Source organism: Meleagris gallopavo, chromosome 12 (assembly GCF_905368555.1).
Source record: "Meleagris gallopavo chromosome 12, MGAL_WU_HG_1.1, whole genome shotgun sequence".
NCBI classification, from domain to species: domain Eukaryota; kingdom Metazoa; phylum Chordata; class Aves; order Galliformes; family Phasianidae; genus Meleagris; species Meleagris gallopavo.
Window position 1 is genome coordinate 3829830 of NC_139415.1, and position 26408 is coordinate 3856237.

At 35.1% G+C, this 26408-nt stretch overlaps 1 protein-coding gene across 1 annotated transcript in view; it reads left to right on the top strand.

Annotated features, from left to right (window-relative positions):
- The window catches only part of VPS13C (vacuolar protein sorting 13 homolog C), an 81798-nt gene that overhangs the window by 17419 nt on the left and 37971 nt on the right, over nucleotides 1-26408 (top strand). The window contains exons 11-45 of the mRNA XM_085234244.1: nucleotides 551-678; nucleotides 1366-1472; nucleotides 2147-2318; nucleotides 2741-2803; nucleotides 3462-3597; nucleotides 4202-4296; nucleotides 4943-5085; nucleotides 6077-6269; nucleotides 6429-6543; nucleotides 6863-6999; nucleotides 7416-7542; nucleotides 8223-8340; nucleotides 8687-8816; nucleotides 9197-9275; nucleotides 10212-10351; nucleotides 10904-11057; nucleotides 11426-11502; nucleotides 11657-11716; nucleotides 13578-13731; nucleotides 14117-14233; nucleotides 14677-14780; nucleotides 15072-15239; nucleotides 16015-16319; nucleotides 17185-17332; nucleotides 18086-18188; nucleotides 18594-18727; nucleotides 19659-19815; nucleotides 20140-20219; nucleotides 20829-20888; nucleotides 21976-22141; nucleotides 23234-23350; nucleotides 23818-23921; nucleotides 24281-24448; nucleotides 24892-25196; nucleotides 25550-25694. Of these exons, the coding sequence (XP_085090370.1) occupies nucleotides 551-678; nucleotides 1366-1472; nucleotides 2147-2318; nucleotides 2741-2803; nucleotides 3462-3597; nucleotides 4202-4296; nucleotides 4943-5085; nucleotides 6077-6269; nucleotides 6429-6543; nucleotides 6863-6999; nucleotides 7416-7542; nucleotides 8223-8340; nucleotides 8687-8816; nucleotides 9197-9275; nucleotides 10212-10351; nucleotides 10904-11057; nucleotides 11426-11502; nucleotides 11657-11716; nucleotides 13578-13731; nucleotides 14117-14233; nucleotides 14677-14780; nucleotides 15072-15239; nucleotides 16015-16319; nucleotides 17185-17332; nucleotides 18086-18188; nucleotides 18594-18727; nucleotides 19659-19815; nucleotides 20140-20219; nucleotides 20829-20888; nucleotides 21976-22141; nucleotides 23234-23350; nucleotides 23818-23921; nucleotides 24281-24448; nucleotides 24892-25196; nucleotides 25550-25694 (4709 nt within the window). The remainder of the gene's footprint in view (nucleotides 1-550; nucleotides 679-1365; nucleotides 1473-2146; nucleotides 2319-2740; nucleotides 2804-3461; nucleotides 3598-4201; nucleotides 4297-4942; nucleotides 5086-6076; nucleotides 6270-6428; nucleotides 6544-6862; nucleotides 7000-7415; nucleotides 7543-8222; nucleotides 8341-8686; nucleotides 8817-9196; nucleotides 9276-10211; nucleotides 10352-10903; nucleotides 11058-11425; nucleotides 11503-11656; nucleotides 11717-13577; nucleotides 13732-14116; nucleotides 14234-14676; nucleotides 14781-15071; nucleotides 15240-16014; nucleotides 16320-17184; nucleotides 17333-18085; nucleotides 18189-18593; nucleotides 18728-19658; nucleotides 19816-20139; nucleotides 20220-20828; nucleotides 20889-21975; nucleotides 22142-23233; nucleotides 23351-23817; nucleotides 23922-24280; nucleotides 24449-24891; nucleotides 25197-25549; nucleotides 25695-26408) is intronic.

Genomic DNA, 26408 nt, shown 5'->3' on the forward strand with positions numbered 1-26408 from the left:
TTCTCTTCTCCAGGCTGAACAAGCCCAGCTCCCTCAGCTTTTCTTTGCAGGAAAGGTGCTCCAGCCCTCTGATCATCTTTGTGGCCCTTCTCTGGATCCTCTCCAACAGCTCTCTATCTTTCTTGTATTGGGGGTCCCAGACCTGGATGCAGTACTCCAGGTGGGACCTCACAAGAGTAGAGTAGAGAGGGACAATCCCCTCCCTGTCCCTCCCTGATGGCTCCCTGTCCCTCTCTTCTGATAGAGCCCAGGATACCATTGGCCTTCCAAGCTGCAAGAGCACATTGCTGGCTCATGTTCAATTTTTCAACCACCAGGACTCTCAGGTCCTTCTCCGCAGTGCTGTTCTCAAGGAGTTCTTCTCCGAATCCATATACTTACCTGGGATTACTCTGACCCAAGTGCAAAGCCTTGCACTTTACTATGTTGAACTGTTTCTGTAGGTCTTCAGCGTACACATCATATTATGTGGAGTAGGTGATATGTCAGACAGCGGGCTTAAGTATTTTTAAGATGGCTTCCTGTATTAAATTAATCTCAATTTTTTAAGTTTTTAGACCAGTATCAGCCTCTGCAAGAGTTTTTATCAACCCAAATGCAGAAGTGGAACTGAAAACTCCCAAGCTTGATTGTAATGTAGAAGTACAGAGAATTGCTATTGAACTCACAAAGCCACAGGTAAGTTGGGTTGGTGTCAGTTATCACCTGTTTCAGAGTTTATGAGGAGCTGTAGCAGTAATTGTGATTAAAAAATGTGATCCTTGTGTAAAAGTTGCTCCCCGCCTTTAGATTCAGGCTCTCTGACTCTGTTACCTGCAGAAGCTGTGAGAACAGCACTTGGAATAGAGAATAGAAAATGGAATCTCTTATGATTAATCCTTGTCTCACTTTATCTGCTGAAACTATAAGCCAGCACTATAATGGGAGAGAAGTAAGGGTAAAAGCAAGGGTAGGAAGTTATGGAGTTCTTAGCTCTCGTTGATTCCCAAATGTAGTCCGTATTGAGAACAATGCCAATATTATTAGTGCAAATGCAGTTCCAATACTGGGGAAATTTTATATTGACAAAGGAAGAAAATAAGATGTATTTGAGAAAGTTCAAGACTGTGTTTTGAGCAGGCGAGTAGAAGTAAGAAAAATAAATTTGTTTTGTTTCTCAAGGAAACCAGAAATTCAGATGGCAGCGTCCTCCAAGAGCAATAGGAATAGCTGTTGGTCTACTTTAAGTAACAATGAAAATGCATAGGCCTAAATTTCTGTGTAGTTTGGGAAGCACTGAAGGCAGCTTTATAAACATATATTTCTACTTGAAATATTGCATGTAACTTTGAACTTTTGCTAAGGAACTTGTTTTCCTGTGTTTAGTACCTCAGCATGATTGACCTTCTGGAGTCCATAGATTACATGGTCCGCAATGCACCGTACAGAAAATTTAGGCCAAATGTACCTCTGCATAAAAATGCCAGACAATGGTAAGTTGCATTTAGTCGTGCGTTCTCTGAGAGATGTGTCGAGATGTGTTGAGTCCTTTCCAGTCTTATCATTCTCCTTTGTGGATAATGTGCTTTTAAAACTGGATTGCATGTGTCATTAAAACTTAATATAGCTTCGCGTAGCCAAGTAAAAATAGTTTGCAGAACAGACGATGTGAAAGATCCAGGTGATGAAAATGTCTTATAAAGCTAATTTTGATCCCAGAATCTCTAAACAAAACTCCAGTGATCTCTCAAGAGGTTAGAGTGCAATTTTAGAAAAACTAAAGAAAAAATTAGTACGTGTATTACAAGGGAAACGTGTCAACTGTAATTTTAGTTCTTAGTGTTGAGCTGATTACATTTTTTATGGATCTTTTTCTGAATAATGAATTGATGCTACTTATCAAAGTGCTTAAGTGTTCTTTATGCTTTTACAGCCCAGATTTGTAAACATGTGGAAGTCAATAGTGAATGTAAATTCATAGTTCGTCAGACATGAAATATAAGCCATCGGTCTTTTCATAAAGTGAGGTAGAAACTGTTTAAAATTTTATAAGTGAATAGCTTAAATGAAGAAAGTGTTTGAATATTAATAAAATACTCCTACGGTTTCTAAGTTTGAGGGCACAAAATGAAATATGAAATTATTCACATGTGTGAATTTATTGTAGGTGGAAGTATGCAGGTGACAGCATTCTTGAAGTTCACATCAGAAGATGTACTCGTATGTGGTCGTGGAGTAACATAAAACAACATAGGCAGCTTCTGAAGAGTTACAGAAACGCATACAGGAACAAACTGACACAGAACAAACTGTCAGAAGAAATGCAGAGACAAATTCAGGTATGCAGTGTTTCACTCAAGGGCAAATATGTTTTGATCCCTTGATTACATAATTCTTTAAATATGCATGACAGCAATCAAGATTGATAGTTTTCTTAGAGCACAAGAGCTCTAGAAAGACAATTTTAATCAGAAGCCCAACATTACCTGGTGGGGAAAGAAAGAATTCTAGTGTAGTGATGTGTAAATTAACATTTCTTGGTTGTAGGATAATAAACTTTGATTTTTACTGAAGTACAAGATAGAAAAATAAAAATCATACTAACATCAGGCTTCAGAAGCAGATGTACCCATTAAAAGAAAGGAGCATGTCTAGAGAGAAATTGGAGAGTAAATATGAAAGGATTGGTAGAAAAATTGTAGTAGTGAGACTTTACTAAATGTGACTGAGAAATGGATGATTTCATCTTATATTTTTATAGGACCTAGAAAAAAAGCTTGATGTCTTCAATATAGTCCTATCAAGACAACAGGCACAAGCTGAGGTAAGAAATTATTTCTTTTCAGTAATATTGTAGCACTTCAAATAGGATTTTATCATTATAGAGTCTTGACAAAATCTGTGGTGATGAGTATGGCTGAATGGGGAAAAAAGAAGGCAAGCTTCCAGTCATTCCAGGACATGAATAAATCAGTTTACAAACTAGAAACGATTCCCTAGTACTTACCACTGTGTGCACTGTTTCTGCTGTCTGGTCTGTACCATTCTGCAGTTGTCTTTGTATTTATGATTGTTTTGTTCCTTTGACTTCTGTTCTTTCAAAACTAGCTCTACAGATGTTCGAATCAAACATATGCAGTTATTACCACACAATCTATACTTTCAAATATTCCGATGCCTTCCTAGTGGACAGCAAATTTAATTAAACAACAGCTATGATAGAATTTTTAAGAGGTAGATGAAACCTACGTTTTATTTTGGAAATCATTTGTGACACTATTAAGGAGTTGCCTGTTACAGTGGTAGGGAAAATTTGGGGTCTGCAGTTGAAGTAGAAAACACTTAGCATTCTGAAGGTAAGCTCAGAATAGTCCCTCTTGCAGGGGTGATGTTGCTGTCCCTTGCATGCCTATTAAAGACATAATTTACAGGAAAACAAAACAGATAGTAATTAATTACATGTTTTAATGTCTGATTTGTAGACAATAAGATCAGGACAGAAACTTCTGAAGAAGAAAGGCATTGAAGCTGAAAAAAAAAGTGGAGGATGGTTTAGTGGTTTCTGGGGTAGGAGAGAATCTAGAAAAAAGGAAGAAGAAGAATCATCCGTTCCTGAAAGTAAGTGTAGGCCATAATATAGTAACTTTTAACAGGCTTCTGAGTTTCTATATACTTGATTGAATGAAGACAAAGAAGCAAATTACGGTATGTCTTACAGTATGTTTCCTTCTGTACGGAAGTGAGTATGAAATAGACAATACCATGCAGTATTGATCTATTTTGTGATTTTATTTACTGTTATTGATGATTGAGTTAGAAAATAGAGAGTATTTCTGAAATGGCCCTAAATACTTCAGAACCTTCTAAGGAGAGGAGTATTGAGTTTTTAGCTGTGGTTTTATAGGTGACATTTGGAATATTGTGTTCTGAATGAGAAAGTGCTTCCAATAGTACTCCTCAAAGCTCTTTTCATTGTTGGAAAATGTGGATCATCTCATAATATAAATGATGGTAATTTCAGTGTTACATACCTAATGCCATATATGAAGGCTGCTTATTATTTTACAAAGTGGACTTTACTGCAATATAATGTAGAGCTTTGTGTCAATGGAACTTAAGTACAGTTGAAAACTTGTGGGAGGAAAATTGGTTATAGTTGCTAGCTGAAGTGTAAGCTTTTGTGGATTTTATTTATGTATGTATGTATTTATTTATTTATTAGCTATCGATGAACTAATGACACCAGAAGAGAAGGCCAAGCTTTTTACTGCTATTGGCTATAGTGACTGCTCCTATCACCTTTCCTTACCAAAACAGGTAAACAACTTTTAAGGGGATAGTTTGAAAACAAATCTTTCTATTATTGAATTTCAGGTGGGAAGGCTCAGAATTCTAAGTAGCAACATTGTATTCTGTGTACAATCAGTTGTTTGAGCTTATGTTCTTGTCAGATTGAGTAGAGCAGCAGCAAGCATCTGTGACCAACAAAGAAGATAGAAAGTGCAAACATTGCACTTGTATAGGAAAAGATTCATTTCTGGTTTAGACAAATTATGAAGTGTAAAGGTGCTTTCATTTCTGTCAATACCACGTGGAAATGTGCAGGCTTCAAATTGATTATGCAGTATGGTTCAGTTTTTCTTAAGTTGCTGATTGATACAGTCACAAATGGTACATAGGCAAAATATGTTTTTAATACTTGCTTTCACAGTTTAAAACCCCTGTGAATTCTTAGTAAAAAAAAAAAAATTCAAGTTAACTCAGCATTTCTTGAAATACCATGTTTTATATTACAGAAGTGTCTGCTGAGTGTTGAAAGTTCTGTATACCTAGGTTGTTGCATGTGGATGTATGGCTGCTGGTTTAGCATAACTCCACACTGCATCAGATTCATTTAAATTAGGAGTTCAGAAAAAATTTTGTGACGAAGATAACTAATTTCAGTTTTCTCTCTCTTTGCTAGTATATTGCCCATATTGTGACATTGAAGCTGGTAAGCACTTCTCTTACAATTAAAGAAGACCAGAATGTGGCAGAAACTCTTAAAGTACAGATAATTGATTTGAGTACAAAAATATCACAACGCCCAGGAGCACAAGCCATTAAGTAATTAGATTTATATTTTGCTTTTGTAGAAATATTACTTCTTTTTCAAACTTCTTACACCTTTTTTTTTTTCTTGAGAATTGTATATATTTTTTTACATGGATTTTTTTTGTTTGTTTGTTTCAGTCTTTCTAATAATTAGAAGATAGTGTCAGTTTGGTGAATAATCTTGAATGGAATGAGGAAAAGAATATTCTTTGTTGCTGTGTGAATGTGAATGAGTTGTTTGTTGAATCTATATGTTGAAGTGCTGTATATTAACTCTGGGAATTATTTAAGCAGTGTGCAGTGGTTTAGCTCACACGTTCCAGCCAAGCTACTGAATGTGACGTGGCTCACTTTCTACAGAAAAGAAAATCCATGCCTGTGTATTGTGGGTAGTACATATAAGCCAGCACATGGAAAGCTGAGACCTTTCTCTTCTAAGAGAAACTACACCAGAAATAAGCACAGAAAGAGCACAAGTTATTGTTACACAGTGATGTAAGAATGGTTTCAGTGTCTGGAGAACGAGTCTGCATTTGTTCACACTTTCATTTGCAGTTCCTTTATCTTTTGACTTCATGCGTAAAACCACCAAGTTGTGAACTGTGGAAATATTTTGCTGAAAACAGTTTTATTAAAGGTGTGATCACAACCCCAGAAAAGTTGTACAAAGTTTACATAAATGTATGCCATATCATTTACTTGGCGGGAGGTGGTCCATACAGAGATTCCAGCAAGAGAGACCGAGCACCCTGAAAAGAATTCTGTTCCTAATAACTGCAGTTGAAAGAAAAATATCGCCCTTGTTGTGAAGAACATGGCTCCTACCTATTTCTTCACAGTTTATTCATGTTACAATTAGTTAACCATGTGGTTTGTTAGTCCTGTGACACTAGCTTGATTTCTTGTTTTCTTTATCAAAAGCTTTCTGATATTGCTTGTTCCTCATAGATGGAACTGTTCTATGTCCTAATTTATATAATAATTACCCACCTGTGTTCTTTAGGGTGGAAGCAAAGCTTGAAAACTGGTATGTTACAGGCCTGAGACAAGAAAACATTATACCATCTCTTGTGGCTTCCATTGGGGATAGCAAGTCTTCTCTACTGAAGATAGAGTTTAATACTAATCCAGAAGATAGTACTGCTGATCAAAGTCTTAGTATTGAATCACAGCCTGTGGAAATAAAATATGATGCAGTAAGTAGTAATCAAAATTGTTCTCTCTTTTGTGATTCTTTTTTTAACTGTTGCTTTCATTCTCTTTGCTCGATTAAGATTTATTTTGTAGTTTTTACTGTATTACTTATGGATATATTGTTAAAATATGTTGTTAATTCTCGTCTCTTTGTCTTTAAGAGAACAATAAATGCAATGGTAGAATTCTTCCAGACAAGTAAGGGAATGGATCTTGAAAGATTAACATCAGCCACGTTAATGAAGCTCGAAGAAATCAAGGAAAGAACTGCTACAGGTAACGGACATCTCTCTGGAGGCAAACCCTTGAATATCGTAGAATATTTCTTTCAAAACTTTGTGTGTTGATTGCTGGCTAAATAGAATTACTAGATGTCTTTTTATCTTCTTCTTTTTTTTTTTTTTTAAACTTAGAATAATGGATGTTCTCTTGGTGGAGAGCAGTTGGTTTAGGTGGAAAACATACTTTTTAAAAAGTCAGCCTTTATTTAAGACGTGTTACATTTCAAATAACATCTCTTTATAGTTGACCTGGAAAAATGTTTTACTTGTGAGTAGCATTTGAATTGTAATGTCTCTTCTCTTTTGTTTTGTAGGATTAGTTCATATTATCGAAATGAGGAAAGTCCTTGACTTGAAGATTCATTTGAAACCTTCCTACCTTGTGGTTCCACAGACAGGTTTCTACCATGAAAATTCAAATATGCTGATCTTGGACTTTGGTACATTTCAGGTATATAGATGATCTCTTTTCATAAGCACAGAAGAAAAAGGAAATAGTCTTTTTCTCTTAAAATATCTGTTTTTTTACTTGATTTTGAATGTTGATTCTATTACTTCTATGAAAATAAAAAATGGCAATTATTTAACTTGCTTTTAATTGAATAAATAAATACTTTGTACTTCAGCTATAAACTTTTAATTTAATAATAGGACTTCATTTCACATTCCATGAATTGTATGGTTTGATAGCACCATCAGAAATAAGAATTTAATAGCCTTGGTGAGGGAAGTGTGAAAGTAATCAAGGTATCTTCTCTATAATAATTCAATTGGCTATCATGAAGTTACATGAATCATCTATTTCACCATCACTAGAACTAACATTTTGTGTGAGTTTTATACTTATCTTGTCCTTATGTTTTTTAGCTGAACAGCATAAATCAAGGCAATAGTGAAGCTTCTAGTTTTTCATCCTTAGAGGAGATTATGGACAAAGCTTATGACAAGTTTGATGTGGAAATAAAAAATGTGCAACTTCTTTTTGGAAGAGCAGGTACTAAAACAAAACTTTTAAACTAATCATTAGATGTTTACTAAAATGCTTTTGAACTAATAATCACTTGTTTACTAAAAAACTATTTACTCAGAGGATTACTGAAGTATACCTTTCTGTAACTAGTAAATATGTTTTTGAAGAGAAAAGGCAAACAAAAAACCAGAATTTAAGTAAACAGATTAGTTTAAAACAAACAAACAGCTATTTCTTCTGGTATTAAGCTGAGAAATTTCCTTGTTAGTTTCTCTTAAAACATCTGCTTGTGTTTTGGTTGTAGGCCTGTATATTATTTCTTTATTTTGCTATTGAGCAACATAAACTATTATTATCCTTACTATGCTGTAAAATATGGGTGAAGTTGGCCTTGTAGTAGTAGTTCATTTGGACTTAAGTTTTTTGGTCAATAAAATGCTAGGTTACTTTTTAAAATTTTTTGTATTCAAGTGCATCATTTAGTGTGGAGTTGAGCTTAACACTGCCAAGTCAATATATTGTTAAGTAATATTGAAAATCTATTAAAAAGCCCTTAGAACATCTCATTCAAATTGTTCTGACTGCTTTGATTTGTGAGTGGGTTCTTCAGCTTTTCCTGGGGATGCTATTTGAATACTCACAGTATTTTAATTATAGCAATTAGCAAGCAATGCGTTTCATCTAAATGGATTTAATGCTTGCAGGTGAAGACTGGAAGAAGGCTCGTTTTCAGCATTCATCAACTTTACATATGTTACAGCCTATGGATATTCATATACAGCTGGCAAAATCAATGGTGGAAAGAGATACAAGAATGGCAAAGTAATGTACTGATGTCGAGAGGGTTTATTTTTTAATTACTGTGTACTTACAGAAAAGAAAAAAATTTAGTTATACTTCAGAATTTGAAGACATCAATGTCTTAGTTAGCTTACTACTTTTAACAAAGCCTTTTTTCGCTGTTTGTTCCCTGATCACCTTAACTTAATGAAGTAACTAAATGAATGACTAAAAACCTGATTTTAATGGGTGCAACACTTGCTTTTAATGCAGATTCACTAGCCTTACTGTGATCTGACTTTAATATATTAGTATCAGTAACGTTTTAAATCAAGAATTGCTGCGTACTGTTTCTTTTGTCTTAGAACCAGATTTCTTTTTTCTTAAGGTTTAAAGTGTCAGGAGGGCTTCCTTTGATGCATATCAGGGTTTCTGACCAGAAAATCAAGGCAATTTTTGATCTGATTGATAGCATTCCATTGCCTCAGATGTCATCTGTTTCAATTCCAAGCACAAAGGTAAGCTGAATATAAATAATAAAAGTGAAACAGTACTACTACTACTAATAAAAAAAAACTTTGACAACAGAATCAAAGTGATTGTTATATGAATTCCTCCTAATGTCTGCTCACTTTTTTTAATCTGAAATATGAGATCTGTTGCTCATCTGAGCTGTGCAAAGTGTCTTCATTACAACTTAACATCAGAACATGTTGGCTAATTCAAACAAAGCTAGCTTTGTCACTGTCATGTTGGCTTCAGTATAAATATTGCCAAAACTCAAATGTCTAATAAATGAAAGACCAGCTTACAGATTTATCACCATTGGAAAGTGCAACTCAACATACCAAGTTATGAAAACTTAAAAACTGACTTTTTTTTCTTCTTCTCACTCTAGGCAGCAACTATTCCCACAGTTCCTGTTGATGCCAAGGGATTGCTTCCTACACACCACTTCTTAGCAGAAGTGGTGTCAGGTAAGAAAAAAAGACCATAGCAAAATTTATGGAATAACTTAGTATTTTCAGGCATGTATTGGTCTTAAAGCATGCTACTATGACAGTAGGGATGAGTACAGTTGTCTTTAACTTGCATAATAAGATGCTGTTGTTACCTCAGAATACTACATATGCTTTTTTAAAAAACAAAGAAACCTCCTTTATTGAAATAAATTCATATTCTGCATAAGCAACTTCTTAAATAGTAAGTAGAGCGAGCAGTTAATATTAATTGCATTAGGATATGATTAGCAATCCAACAGTTACCCAAATGTCATGCCACGTCTTTTAGAGAATTGAGAAAACTTTTTCAGAAATAAATTACACTGTTTTAGTCAAAAACAAATCTGCTGCTGTCATTTTGAAGAGTTTGATGTTAAAGACATCTACTTCGGAGTAGGCACATGGAATAGGCTAAGTAACATATCTAAAGCATGTATTCTTTTTTAAGTAGCCAGTGTATGGCAGAAATACTGCTGCAAACGTTACAGGAGTGCTGCCTGAAATGTTTTGCATTAATCAAGCTCTTCTGTCTCTGAAAATACAGAGCAAGACTAGCAAATGGCAAATTAGATTGATGCTTTGGATTTTAATGTTCATTTTCTTAGTTGTTCCAGATAAAAAATTTGCACAGTGGAACATGAAAAATTCACTTTTGGGAGTTTATAACTGTACCTCCTTTATCTAGATTCTTTAGCATCTAATTATACAGCTAAATTCTAGTGCTTTCTTCAATAGAGCTTCAATTTTTCAAACTTTGCCATTATCATCTGACGGGAAGAAGGCAAAATAGATGTAAAAAGTTGCTTTGTCAGATTAGATGTAAGTGGTACTAGAATGGGAAAGAAACGGGGAGAGATCTATCCTTGTTCCTGGTAAAAGCTTACTGAGGAGGTGGTCACCTCTCTTCTGCAGACTCTGAAGAAGAATATTTTGATTTTGAAGAAAGTTGTGAACAAAGTGATGGGACACTAAGAAAAGGAGAAGAAATAGGAAGCAAGGAATCTGCTAAAGAGGAACTGACAGATCTTCAACTGAAGTTTGAAATTAAAGAGGTATGTCTCTTTAATTCTATCTTAATCTTCTATATAAAGACTACTTACTATAAGAAAACCCATTATTCTGTTACCAGTGTTGTCCAAGTTTATGGACACACAACACATTTACCAAAGTAAAACTATAAGTGTGTGTGTGTTTATATTAGTTATTTTATTTATAAAACGTAGAAAAGAGTAAATAAAATGTATATTCTTCAAGTGTGTGTATAAGTTGTGTAATACAACACAAACAACAACAAAAAAATTTAAAGAGCCCATTCCTGGAACTATTATTTCATATTAAAAGTACTTCAGCTCTCAATTAGACACCAGCACCCCCTTCATCCCTTCCCCAGAAAAGAAATGGAATGGAAGAACAAAGCAAGTAACTTGGCAGGTCACCTACAAAGAGCAAAATCCGTGAAGTGTCTGTGACCGTCAGGTATAAACAAGGCATTATGCATATCATAGGAATGATGATGGAATGAATAGCATTCCTTCATTGTTGATTTGAGCAAAGAAAACACTCTATGTAAAAAGATGACAGAACTTTATTTTTTACTCATCCAGGTTTTGCTAGAACTCACCAAGCAAGAAAAAACTGAGGAAACAGTACTTGTGTTTGATGTAATGCATCTTGGGACAGAAGCAACTGTCAGAACGTTTAATTTAGCAGCTGTATCATATTTGAAGACAATAAGCCTAGATTACTATGAAATTGGAGGTAATGTAGGAGTAATATTTTGTATATATTTATAGTAGCCTGAAATTCTCTTTTCTTTTCTGTGCTCCTAATATTTCAGTATTATGCATCTTTCCACTGGCAGTGCTTGTCTCAATTGCACAGCTGTCAGTTGTGGACTGCCACTTTAATGCTTAGCAAATAAATAAGTAGCTTGGGATAGAGAATACAGACTTGCTGGTTTAGACTTGAAGACAAACCACTGATTCATGTGCCATGGGGCAGTAGATTTTAACAAACTACATTGAAAGCTAACCCCTGTGTTCAAGGCACAAATGCCACTGGCTCACTAAAAGGAGAAATCTAACTAACTGTTGTGTATTTTGGGTCTGTTTTCTTGTATGTTACAGGTAAAAAAGCACCCCTTCATTTAATTAGTTCATCAGATAAGCCTGGCTTAGACCTTCTGAAGGTGGAATATATCAAGGTAAAGGTTAATTTTTCTAAAGGATGATTTTTTTTGTTTGTTTAAACATAACAAAGTCTTTGACCTTCTATTTACAGAATATGTTATATTTTATTTTTTAAGAGCCCAGAGGTTGGTTTGAGTTAACAACCTTTGTGCTAATCATTCATTTCAGGCTGACAAGAATGGTCCACACTTTCACACTGTATTTGACAACACTGAACAGAAGATTCAAGTGAGTAGGGATGTTTTTTTTTTCCTTTCCTTTTGTACCATAGAGCCTGAAAGTTCATAAGCATGTGTTAGTTTTTATACACTTAATCTAAGAGCTAAATGTTGGTCTATTTCGTAACTGTGGAGAACATCTATGTAGTTACAAGCTAATATGGATAAAATTAAAATAGTATAAGTGTGTGTCATCTTCTCAAGCATACAAAATGTTAATATTGGAAAAATGTAGCAGATGGAGAAGTTTTTCTGCTTCTTGTCAAATTGAATATTTGAACTATGTGATCTGTGTAATCAGCACTCTGGTTACATTTGCCATGAAGTCTATGTACATTTAAGAGTGTTTTATTTTTTGTTTGAGAGGGGAACTTGTTCTAGTTCTTGCTGTGAAATAGGAGTTTGTTGTGATACTATTTTCCACTTCTTTCATCCTCTAGAATGATAACTTAATCTCTAATATCATCATCCTATATTGCAGTAATTAATGACAGTGAACATGTATTTTCTTAGCTTCTGGTTATTGTACTAATGGCATATTTTTGAGTGTTCTAAGTAAAATCAGTATATTGATGAGAAATAACTTCTCTGAAAGGTATTTCCCACCCTTTAGAACACCATGACAAATATTTTCCTGACTTGAAATCATTTGAAGACCATCTAGTCCATCTTCCCTGCAGTGAGCATTGCTAGCCACATAGTTTTAGAGTATCTGCAGATTTTATCAGGGAAGTCCAGATAATACTGGATATTTTTTTTTTTTTTTTTTTTTTTTTTAAGAAGAGGCTCCTGAAGCTCCAGCAGGAGGTGACATGTTTATTTCAATGTTAGTGAATGGAATTGACTGACTTTATGGGAGAGTGCTGATATTTAGACAACTCCACTTACTCTATGTGGTTAAGTGTTGCATTCTAGCTACTCAGTAAGGCTTATGTGTCTGTAAGAACTGGATTTGAGGTCTTTTCTATTCCAAGCTGATTCAAGTGGATAATCTGGCTTGCTAAACTACAAGGCAGGTGGTTTATCCATCCTTTCTGATTCCCTTGATCTATTTGCCTAGAAATTTTTCTATCCTGGGTATCTATAGGCAGTCAGCTGTCTCTTATCCTTTCATCTTGTACTGAGTTATGCATGCAAGGAGTCTGAGTTTGACAGAGCATAGTGCTTGAGTGAACTGAATCCTGATTTAAGTTAGACTACCGTAATCTAGATGTGTCTTGTTAAATTAGTCATCTGAGAAGGAATTGCCTCTCTTCTAACACTTCTAAATTCTTTTTGTGTCATTTGACTTTTGTACTGAGGAAGCAATAGCTTAGTGGTTATGGTTATGGCTGCTCAGTTGTTGTCAGATTCACTTATTTTCTAAGCCTACCATTTTTCTGCTTTACAAAAAATTTTTCTTCCCTTTATTATCTGTTGCTGGTGATATGTGTAACTTCTCTATTTCTTAGAAATTGTTATGCTCTTGTAGTAGAAATGCTAAGTTATGGCTTGAAACAGTGATTGATCACCTGGTGGTAAGGGAGGGCCAACCCAGGGGAGCTCAGGTACATGCAATGTAATATACCTGAGTGACCACAAGGGGTGGAACCAGAATCCATCCCTTCCCAGAACTCATTTAAGGGTTGGCAGTGGAGGTAAGAGTACCTTATTAGAGATCCCGGTGTACCTGAGGCCTTCCAAGGGTAAGCAGATTCTTCCTTTTGTTTCTGTGTCCATAGCTGCTGCGTTTGTGCATACCCTTACTTGCTGTAGCCTAGGACTTCTCTACTACGCTGTCATTGCTGCACTTTCTGTAGCATTACAGTTCCATTGGGTGATTTTTACTTGTTACCAATACTTTGTGATGTGGAGTCTCATGTTTTTAACAGGTAGCTTTTTCATCACTTAACATTCTGCTGCATACAGAGGCCCTTATGTCTGCTGTCAGTTTTCTAGCAACTGTTAGTCCATCAGGAAATGGAAGTAGCAGAGAGACACCAACTAAAGAGGAAAAGCAACGAGATGACCTTACATTAAAGAAAGGTATACTTATGTTTGTCAGAATGATGAGTCTGGATGAATACGTTGTGTGTTGGCAAAAAGATGAAATGCTAGAGCATCTGATGAGTTTAATTTAGCTGGGTGGGGATCGTGGCTAATGTTGCAGTGCCTCAGTGGGTTGGAGGACTGTTGGAGAGAAAAGGCTAATGAAAATCTTGCTGTTCCTAGAGAGCTAAAAAATATATTAAGGTAATAGCTCCAAAGAGGAGCAGATTCTACCATGCTGATAGATGAAAGAATCTGTAGGAAGTCATATTGAATCATCGGAATGCCAGACGCTAAACTAAAACAGGCCTCGTGTGCTTTTGGGAGTTTAACTGAAAACATATGTGCTGTGCCTTGGAAAAACACCTTCTATCTTTTCTAGTGACAAGACCTTCTAAGGACAAAGATGTCTTTGCCTTCAAGGTCTTTGCGAAGCTGGATGCTGTTTGTTTAAATCTTTGTGATGATAAAAAGAACATTGCAGAAATCAAAATTCAAGGTACTACATTTTCTGTTAGTACTGGTCTTGTAGTTTAATTTCAAAGCAACTGTGTTTTTTGTGTTTTTTTTTTTTTTTTTCCTCCTTGTTTTCCTCTTTGGGTTGTTTCTGTTGTTTCCTTTTTTTTTTCCTGTAAGTCTCAAATGCCTTGGATACAATAGAGCTCTTTGTTACTGTGTCTCTTGTTGTAGAAATGGTAAATTGCTTGGGACCTAATTTGAAAACAAAGGAAGAAATCAAGCGTTTGCAGGCTTTTTTTAATATATGTGTGTATCTGTGTTTTTTGAGATTTGATACGGGATGAACGACAGAAATTTTTATAGCAATATTACTTAATTAGGAATGGTGAGGAGTATGTCTTATCAATTTTTTTTCTTGTGTTGTCCCCATTGCTCCAGAATTGGTGTTACTTTGCTACTACTGTTTGTTCTTTCATTTGACAGGTCTTGATTCATCGCTTCTTCTTCAGTCAAATCAAACGGATTTCTTTGCCCGACTTAAAGACATAGTTGTCACAGATGTTGATACAAGGACCCTTCATAAAAAAGTACAACAAGTTTTTAAGTCTTAGTTGTTTCTTCATTACTTTTGTGTGTGCGAGTGAAGCATAATGCATATTCTTATTTCATTCTTTAAAATACTTGATTTCACATGAATACCTCTCTCCCACTTGAAGTGGTGAATGAAGGCTTTTGTACCAGAGGAATTGTTGTCCAGATAGACTTTCCTTAAGAAGACTTATGTTGTTAGCATATCTGACAGACTGACAATATATTTGTTTCTTAGTGCTTTCTTAAAAGTTACTGATGGCTACTATATACTTTTTCTTTCTTTTTAGGCCGTATCTATAGTAGGAGATGAAGTTTTCAGTTTCAGTCTGATATTATATCCATACGCTACTGAGGGAGAAGCCTATACTGATATGTCAAAAGTGGATGGTACCATATCTTTGAAAGTAGGCTGTATTCAAGTAGTATACCTTCACAAATTTCTTGTATCTTTGCTGGTAAGTGTTTTTTCTTTATGTGACTTGTGATGCATTCATTAGCTTTCCCTATTTGCAATCTCAGAGAGACTTACAACTTCAGTTTCTGAAAGAGTGAGCTTATATTTCCTTATGTACTACTTATAAACTTGGATAAACCAACTGTAACTGATCTGGAAGTCAAAAAATTCCATGCTCTAGAAATGCCAGAGGGCTGTTCTGTGCCCTCTACTCACCTATGCTCTTAAGGCGTTTCAGTTCTCACACCCAGCCCCAGGGAAAAACTGAGGTCATTACAAGTATAACTGAGTTAACACTGGAGACAAAACATTTTCTGCAAATTAAGATCCTACGAGGACTACAAATTAATCACTGTAAATCACTTGTCCTTTTGTCAAATATTCTAAATCTTGACTTTTGTAAAGCATTAGTGGGTTCTCTGTCACTAACTACTGACTTCAGTAAGTATTAGCATTGACTAGTAAAATAGAGGGGCTTTAAAAACAGCATATTCCTTGGAAGGTGATGAGATAAACCTTGCCACTAACGTGGGTGGGAAATGGAGGCAAAGTGATGAGTTTAAAAATCACTGGGTTGTACTGGTTAGTACATTTCTGGCCCTGTAACAATATAATGAGAAAAGGTACTCAGGGAAAATTTAACACAATAAGCAGCAGAACTTTTAGTTGATGTTGGTTATTATTGATGTTGTAAAATGAGAGATTAGTTGAGATTAAAAAAGAAAAAACCCTATTCATAGCTGTATTTCTCCTTTCTCTTCAACTCTTAATTCTAGGCCTTCTTGAACAACTTTCAGACAGCTAAGGAGGCTCTGAGTGCTGCTACAGTCCAAGCTGCAGAAAAGGCTGCTACCAGTGTAAAAGATCTGGCTCAAAGGAGCTTTCGACTTGCTATGGACATTCACTTAAAAGCACCAGTTATAGTCATTCCTCAGTCCTCAGTTTCCTTCAATGCCATAGTAGTAGATCTTGGCTTGATTAAGGTTCAGAACCAGTTTAGCTTGGTGTCTCCAGAAGGCAATTTGCTTCCTCCAGTCATTGACAAAATGGATGTGCAGCTGACTAAGCTGAAACTGTCTAGGTAAAGTGCATTTCATCAAGTAATGCCTTAGCTAGTTGGTAATATAAATCCTTTGTAAGGCACTAATCTACTTGTTTATAAATCGTTAGTGGCAGTCAAATATTTGGTGTTAAAATACGTCAGTTAAAAGTAATGTCTCCCATTTTATTTCTGTGGGAAGTACAACATATGCAAAGAGCACAGTAACGCTGCTTGGTAGAGCAAATTATCAACTACAAAAAGCTGTTTTTTCAATGTAGTCGTCATCACTAGCTATATCTTTTCACCTGTGATGAATAAGAGCCTGCATGATGTGGTCCTAAAAATCTGCATGGTTGTCTGGAACTTTCCTTGTCTTTTGTGTCACTGTCACCACTGCTGAAATGTGCCACACGTGACCTCACTGTGCTGACATCCACTGTCAGTAAGCATTCAGCTAGCAGTGATGAATGTCAGTGGACACAGTCTTTTCCACATGAAGGAATTTAATCCCACACCATTGCTTCATCCATACTTCCATGTCAGACAGCCTATGTAAGACTGCCTCTTTGCCACCATCTGTTGCATGGCAAGAAAATGTACCAATATTGGTGGGAAGGTTCAGCATATACTGTTGTACCACCAACATCTGCCTCTGACATCACAGGCCCACATAATAAAATTGGAGTCATTAATTTTGGGGCAGCTCTCATACTAACATGTTAATCTAGGAACAAATAGATGAGAAGTGAAATAAGATATTGCCCTGCTCAGGAAGCCATATATGCCTAAGGAGATTAAACTTGATATTTTAGTATGTTTTGAGTTAAAAAAAATATATAGCATGATTTAACTGTTTTCTTTAATGTTCTTTTTTTTTTCTGTTTTTTTTTTCCTTTCTTTTAAGAACCACTATGGAGACAGATTTATCACATCAGGACATTCAGATACTTCACCCAATTAATTTGAGCCTTTCTGTCCATCGAAATCTAGCTGCAAGTTGGTTTCACAAATTGCCAATGTTGGAGATCACAGGGTATCTGGATACAATGAATGTAAGTTTAATGAAATTAAGACAGTGAGAAGCTCATAATACTACTTAATGTAAGGCTAACATGTATGTTTCTAGTCACAAAAGCAGAACAAACTACAAGCTGTTAGCTGAGGAATGTTTCAGGGATGTCGATAGCGTTTAACTTATGTGCATAGATATTGAAGTTTGAAAGTGTTGTTAAATACTTAACTCCCTGTGTGCATTTCTTAAGCTGAAAAGAAAAGAGAGAACTGAAAGGATTGTCAAGCAGTCTTGGTTATTTCCTGTTGTAAGGCAAGATCAACTTACACTGTGTGTTGTTGTGCCCAGTTCTCCGAGTGAGTCTTTTCCATTGCCTTTTAAAAACTGGTGTCTTTTTGAGAGGAATTTAAATCTGCAAATAACTGCTTTAGCAACTCCAGTTTTGTTTCCTGCCACCCTCCAGTGATCTCAAGAAAGTTCTGTATTTTGGCAATTTGTATACTGTATATTTAGATAAAGGAGGAGGTAAAATGTCATGGGGTAGCATGTAATTCTTGGTACATTATTAAAGGTGTTGATACTGTAAGTAAAGCTTTAAGAAGTCATAACCTTCCTAATTCTTTAAGTAAGTTCCTATAAAATTATTATTGTTTGTTATTTTCCTGAAGAGATGACAGTGCTGACGAAATAACTGTCTTGCTAGAAAACTTTGGTACGCTTTGATAGCTAGTTAAAACTTTAAAGAACTTTTGTTGTTGTTTTCTGCTGAGAACTGTAATCTGTGATTTTGTAGGTTGTAGTAAGTCAAGAGGATTTGAATGTCTTCCTCAAAGTGTTGACAGAAAACCTTGGTGAAGCAGAACAAACTAGTGCAAAACAAATACAGCAAGAGGAAGGTGAGAGATAACTTGCCTTAAATAGGAAGCATGTTAGCTTTCAGTAATAATGAAAATCATGTATTACCTGGAAAGTAAGTTTAGATCTGAGTATGATATGCAAAATATAAACTCTTTAGTTTTGCAAAGACAGTGGTCATACTTAAAACAATATTGAGAAAGACGATATGGTAATTTTATTAACTGATGACTCACGGAAGTGGCAAGGTGTTGAGACTGCAGTGAACTTACTGCCAGAGTGTTTCTACATTCTTCTCTTGCTCCAAAGTTTAAAGGTTTGTAGAAATGTTAACATATGTCAAATGAATTTAAGCCATGTGAATGGAAAAATGGAATTGCATTTGTTTCTTGAGCTAAATGAATGCTAGCAATTTGGTAAGTAACCTAATTTATTTAATGCTGCAGGTAAAATCAAAGGAATGGAGAAATCAACCTTGATGCAGAATAAGGGTCTTTCAGAAGAAATACTGTCTGAAAAGAGAAAAGAAACATTAAGTGAAGATGTTATCAATGTGCTGCTTAATTTTGAAATCAAAGAGGTATATGTCCATTTATAAAACTTACTGTTTCTTCTGTTTATCAGTAATTGGCTGTAATTTATAATTGCTTAAAGAAGGAGGTAATAACTGACAAAATAATAAAAATCTGGAACTCGATGCTTTAGTTTACAAGGATTTTTTTGAGTAGTTATTAAATAAATAAATAAAACGTTATTTTATTTTTTTCCTTTGTCTGCATGATATGAAATAGTATTAATAGAATACTTAATATACATACTTAATAAAATACACAATATACCTAACAGGGAAAAACAGTTGTTTTTTTTCTCGTATTCTCTGCATTCACCCAGTCTTCATCCTTCATAACACGATACCGAGTTTTTTTTATAACAAAATGGCTAAAATAGGTTAAGCTAGAACTAATATTTTTGCTGTGGAAAAAAAACAACAACACAGGGCTGAGTGTGTTTGTAGATGAAGTACAGGAAAAATGTAGAAGCAGTCTAGTAACAGAGATGTTTGTGGATAAGATATCATCCAAGTAGTTTTTTTTTTTTTTTCCCCTGAAGATATCTGTAATACTTAAACATGAGGAATTCAGTATGGCCTTTTAATTTTTAATGTTAGTAGCTATATCTAGTTATCTTTAATTTTCAGATGAGTTTAGAAAACTTTTCACAACTTTTTCTTTTTTGAACCTATTATTAAAAGCTTAATTCACATTGACACCCATTCTCTACTTCCTTCCATCCAGATCAGTATAATCTCTATTAACTGTGTTTTGTTTTTTTTTTAAACTGTATTCAGACCATAGCATCCTATTCAAAACTAAAGTATAGTCATATTCTAGCCAAATTAATACTAAATAATAGAAAATAACTTTTTTCTTAGTATTTTTGTTATGACTACATGCCATGCTTCTGGGCAGTTTTACTGAAATAGTAAACTTAATTCTTTTTTTATATTCAAGGTTATAATAACCCTGATGAAGCAAGTTCAGAAGGAGAGGTATCCATTACACGTTCTGAACGTATTACAGCTTGGAACCAAAACCAAAATCAGAAATCATGAATTGACTGCAGCAGCATATCTGAAAAAAATTACGATGAGGTGCACTGAAATAACTGGTAGGTGCTCTAGATAACTGGTGTACAGTCAGTGCAATGCACACAGTCCTCTTTTGTCAGGAGGGTGCCCAAAGATAGCGTAAGCAAACCAAACAAATAAGAGGCTAAATGGCAAGTTAAATTAATGACCCTAGTAGTAGAATAGTAGTAGTGACTGTAGCGTTTCAAAAGGTAGTGCTTCATCTGTGGCTTCTCAGTGAAAAGATGTGTTTACTGCCACTGTTTCAGTAAATGTAGTTTATAATGGAGGCATTCCATGGGTGGAAGAAAACTTGTGAATGGAAAGCATTTCCATTAATTAGTATTTTATTTCTTTATCTGCAGACTCAAATGGAGATCCTCTCTATATTGTTAACTCTTCAAGTAAGACAGACGAGCTTCTTCTGAAAATGGAATACATTAAGGTTTCAGTACCTTTTTAACTGAGATTATTTGGGGAGTAAAATAAAGCTTCCATATTTAGCCTATGTGGAATCTTTTTTCTTGCTTGTTTTAGAACCTGTAAGATTTATATTTTGCTTAAGAGTTCTCCTACATACCTATTTTTCCTCTTATCATCACCTTTTTGCTCTGCATTGCATCCATATAGTGCTGGCTTTTTAAGTTGACACATACTTACTGAAACCACTGTGCACCATGGATGTTGGATCTTTTGGCTTGCCTGGGCCACACTAAATGAAAATAAGTTGTCTTGGGCTGCATATAAAATAGATGATATGGTTAATGTATATGAGTAACAAAATTTTGAAGTATTTTTTGTTAAAACATAAAGAAGAGAGCAGTGAAAACACCAAACTAACGAGTTGGACACATGGTGTAGCCCAAATGTTTGTAGGCATTCTTTGAAAAATTACGGAGTAGTACCTTTGCAAAATTAATAGGTGAGATTGTCTTTGCCTATTTAAGTGCTAGGCAGTCTTTACAGGGGATAAAAAAACTTTTGCGGAGGAGTTAGCTGATAGATGGAATACAAACTGACTGTGTGCTTGGCTTTTTCTTCTCTCCTCTTTCAGGCTGATGCAGATGGACCTGATTTTGTTACTACTTACAATAGCACCAAGCAAAACCTTGATGTAAGCACAGGATGTATTTCATAACGTTAAGTTGCTCAAATAGTAATATCTGTGTGAACTTGTTAGTTACTGAAGAGAAAAAAAGTCTTTCTAATCATTAAAACTTACTACTTTGTATTTTGTTACTTCAAAGAAAAATCTGGGGAAAGAAATTACTTACAGTTATTACTAATTAATTAATGAGCTTGGCAATAGAAGCGATAGGCTTCTAGCTCGTTGAAGTTTTAAAGACATATTTCTGACTATAGGATTTATGAGATTTTCCTGCCCCTTTCCCCCACCCTGCCTATAGAACAATAAACTTGGCAGCATATAAAACGAGGCCAGGTATTGCAGAATTTGGAGGTTCCTAACTGTGAGATTTTAACAGCATTCTCAGAAGTGATGTGTTCAGTCAGTGCTTCTTGCTTTTGAGTTTGAAAGCAGTTACTGATGTGTAGTTTTCCATCACTGCAGTGATTGCCAAAGTAAGCTGACTGTGGGAATTGTTGCTTTGAAAAACGTTTTCATTGAAGTAATTGTGTTAAGTGAAGCTTGCTTCTTGCTAGCCCTATGTGGAATTTGTAGTGGTTGATCTATTTCACTGAGAGTCAAGAAAGCTGATATCCCTTAGCATATCAATAAAACTAATGTTTTCAGTGAGTTCCTTTTGACTAGGAAAAAATGGTTAACTGATAGTCCTTCAAGTAATAGTGAATGTCCTCATTATACTTTGTTCTAGTTTCAAATTTTGAATCTTCTTCCTTTAATTTCTACTGAAATGTATCTACTTGGCTCTGAAGACCTGAGCCAAAGTGCTCTATAGTCCACAATGAAATGCAGTAGAACTAAAAGCTTACTGAAGAAGTTTATCTACATTAAATAGTGATTTTGAGGCAGACTGTAGCTCTCTTAAGCATCTCTTTCATAGCTCCCTCATCTACTCTAGAGTTTCTGTATGGTGTTAAGTTGAAGGAGGTAGAAAGGGTGGGTATTCATCTGAAAAGCAAGACTTGAATTTTAATTGTGACAGTAATTCTGAGTTGTTATTAAATTGGTGTTATATAATCAATAACAAAGCTCCTTTGTTTTCCTGCCTTCATTTTAGGTCATCTTTTCATCTTTGGATATAGTACTTCACACAGAGGCTTTAATTTCCATCGTGAGTTTTCTCACTTTCAGTGTTCCATCAGGTGCTTCTCCCAGCACTGATAAAGCACTAGACCACAAGCCTCAAACAGAGGAAAAAGAAAAAGGAAGTGTCCTCAGACCAGGTATTGTCATAAAAGAAAGCCCATACTTCTGTTATATAGCAGCATCTAGACTTTGGTTTCATAAGACAGTACATGTGACACCACTGCAATCTATTTGGTGAGAAACAAGATATGCGCAGCTGTATGTGGGGAGAAAATAATCTCCCTTAAAGCAAACATAAAAACATTGCTGGTATAATGTTCATTTTTGGAGAGGTCAGATGTTTTTGCTGTTGCTTAATTCTCTTAAGTCCCCTATGCCTTATTTTTTTCACTAAGTAGTAGACTTCTCTATAAAGTGAAACCAATGATGTTGCAGTAAATGGTATCAAAGCCTTTCCAAAACGTGTTTTAACTAGATTGTTCTCCAGTTTATAGGCTGTAAGAGTGCTTGCACTGACACACACACACACACGCACACGCACATTCCCTCTCTATCTCCCTCTCCATCTCCCTCTCCCCTCCTCCCCCCAAAAAAAGCAACATGTGCTCTTGAGTCATGAGGAAGCAAAGAGATGTTCTTGAGTTTCTCCTCCATCTTATGCTTATTTATAATGTTGATATTTCTAACCTTGAAGTAGAACAAGTTTATACATGTAGGCTTCTTAAGGAAGTTTTGTGAATTCACTCCTCTGTTTGTATTGTCTAGAAACTCAGGATTTTCTAATCTGTTCGTATTGATTTTATGGTGGTTGTTTGTTGTATTGTAATTTTAAAGGCACCTTTAATTTTGCTTCTGGAACATTTTTTCCTCAGTAAATAGAACGACACTGACCTTGCTGTTCTATACAAAAAAGAAGACTTAGCTTGTGAGATAATGCTTCAAGTAAAAATGTTCACTGTACTCAGTATCCTGTTTTGTTAGAAGCTAGATATTGTCTTGAGTCTCAGTTGGACTGAGTTATCTGATGACTGTACTTGTACCGGAAGGTAAAAACTAGTAATAATCATGTCATATCAAATCATTTATCATTAACTGTAGAGAATAACTGCAGGTTATTATTTTTGAATCATGTATACATACATTCATGGAAATACAGTATTATAAATGTAACATCTGTTTTAAAACACTTGCAGTGTTCATCTTATATGTCACTTGTTTTTCTCATCCAGCATCTGGTGGCACAGCCCATGACAATATCTGTGAATTGAAACTTACTGCAAATCTAAATGCCTTCAATATTTCAGTCTGTGATCAGACTTGTAGAATTGCAGACATTAGAATACAAGGTAAGGTTTATTATTTACGTGTTAAATGGGTTAATCATAGTGAGAAGTGTTATTTCCCTTTGCACACACCTCTGAAAGGCAGATGTGTGTGTTGTGTATGTGCTTTGTGTAACATGCTATGAATGTTTTAATTATATAATACTGTTCCAGGTAATGCAGTAAAATTGGTTTTACAAAAATTGTTTTTTAATTGCTAGATCCATAATAGTATGAAGATTTATTTATTTTAACTGCTGTTTTAAAACCAATGTGTTTTGGCAGATTTTTTGTGTGTAAGAAGGTCGGGACTTCTACGTTGAGCTTTATGTTGGTTTTTACATAGCAGAATTCTGATTTCTAAGCTCTTTTCTTTGTATTCAGTAATAATGTTTCTTTCTTAACAATTTTTGCTTTTTCTTTTTTTTTTTTTTTTAGTTCATAAATGTCTTTTCATAAATGGCCATCTTCTTCCTTTTGTTTCAAATCAGGAATGGATGCATCTGTAGCTGTGAAAACTAAAAAGATAGAAGTGTTTTCCAGACTTGAGGACATCATAATTACAAATGTTGATCCAGAAACAATCCATAGAAAGGTGATGTATTGCACGGATTCTGAGCAAACAAAAAGATCTAATTCTTCAAGCTATTTAATGAAAGGACTGTAGTTGTTATGCTGTGTGGTACATATGCATCATATCAAGTATGATTTAATGCATCAAATAAGCAAAGTTTCATTGGTTTATTTCCTGCATCTCGGGGAAATAAAAACATATTTTTAATTCTGAAGATTAGCATAAGTTAAAAATAGAACTATCTACTGATAATCTAGTGAGATGGCAGTAGTTATCTGTTGATTTGTTTGTGGAAATATTTATCCCTTAATAACTTTAAACAATAATTCTATCACAGCTCACTGCTTGGTAGTGTTGACTACACAGTCTTCATCTTCTAGGCTGTCTCCATAGTGGGAGATGAAGTCTTCAGATTTCAAATGTCACTTTATCCAGATGCTACTGCAGGGGAAGCCTATGCTGATATGTCAAAGGTGGATGGTAAAATGTCTCTGAAAGTGGGCTGCATCCAAATAGTTTATCTACATCAATTCTTCATGTCTCTCTTGGTAAGACATTAGCTACGTTTCTCTTCTTGACAGTAAGAGTTGTTTTTGTAACTTTTAATCAGCTCTGTTTACTGTCACCAGTACCCTGTGGTGAGCTGATGTACAAGCATATACAAGTATTTTGTTGAAGAAATGTCAGTTTAAAAGTTGCACTGTTCTGTAGAAAAGTAAGGGCAGAGATGTCCATAAGCAAGTAATGAATGAAGTTGATAGCTTTAAAAACATCTTAAAAATCAAGTGAACTGTGTCTTTGTACATGTGTTGGTGGTTTTTTTTTGCCATTTTCTTCTTTAAAACTTCCTTGGAATTTGGAAAATCAGTATTTCTGACACAGCTGAACTGTTTTTCTTTAACTGAAATCTACATTTTGTCTCAAACTTTTCTTTTTTTGAGGTTTATTTCGCTCTCCTAGAACTCTTACCTTCTTGACTGCTTTCCAACAGAACTTCCTAAACAACTTCCAAACTGCCCGAGAAGCCCTGAATGCAGTCACTGTCCAGGCGGCGGAAATGGCTGCTTCCAGCATGAAAGACTTTGCTAAGAAGAGTTTCCGTCTCTTAATGGATATCAACTTGAAAGCTCCAGTTATTGTTGTTCCTGAATCTTCAACTTCCTGTAATGCTTTGGTAGCTGATCTTGGCTTAATCAGGGTTCAGAATGAATTTAAATTAGTGTCCTCAGATGAATCTTCTCTTCCTCCAGTCATTGACAACATGGACGTGCAGCTAACTCATTTGAAACTATCAAGGTATACGTAGAGTTGTCTTTTGTCTTGGGAAATGCTTGCTAAGAAATCAGGTCCATATTCCATATACAGCATTATTCTATGACTGAAAGATTGTAGATAATGAAAACATACCAAAACCAACCAAACGAAAAAGCCCAGGCTATGCTTGAGTGCATTTATATATGAACATTAAAACTTCATGGAGAAAAAGAAATGGTAAGAGTGTTTCAGTTACTCTCCTAACTACATACCTGGGCATAAGTGCATGTATGCACACACATGATTATCAGTTTAAAAATAATAATTTTGAGAATGCTGTTGTTTGGGATTTTGCAGATATTAAATATCTTTTTTGCTTATGCCATTTTTTGTAGATGCATTTTATCTGCAGATTCTCAACCCGATTCTGAAATTCTCTGTCCCCTGAGTTTGACTTTAGTGGTCCAGAGAAATTTAGCAGCAACTTGGTATCATAAAACCCCAGCAATTGGAATCAAAGGAGATCTGAAACCAATGCAGGTAACATCATGGAATGTCAGAGCTATGCTGGAAGTTATACTTTTCGAGTAGTACTTATTCTTGTTACAGAGCTTGTAATCTTGTTGGAATTTGTAATGTTAAGACTTGTAGTTGGCTATCCTGTTTGTAGATCTCTTAGTTTGATGTTGTATAATGAATAGTTTTGGTAGTTGCATACAAATGGGAAACTTTTTATTTCTGGGTGGGGGGGGGTCTGTAGAGCTATCCTTGGGATTAACAGTGAGGTCAAGTAGGATTTATCTGTTAACATCTAAAATCTAGATATAATACTTCCACTTGTATAACTGTAATAATCAGCTTATTTGAACGTTCAGTTGACTTAGTAGAAACAAGAATACAAGTATGTCATTGATTCATAACAGTTGAAAATTACAGTTATGTCTTTGCGGCTAGAGCGGATTACTTTCTTTTTTACTGTGTTAACCGTAAGAATTAAAGTAGGTAGGAAGGCACTGGAAGGACTCCTAATAGTAAATTAGACCTACTTTCTTCCTTTGTACTGAAGCCAGATGTAGCACTGGTGAAGCACAGAGGAATGCAGTACTGGTGGAGTACCATTTAAAAGAAAAAAGAGAAAATATTGCATTAGAATATATTTTTATATGTTATACTTTCTAAATGACTATATTTTCCCACTTTTTACTACTACTTTTAAATGATCCTGCTAAGTTATAATTGGATTCAGATTCATTA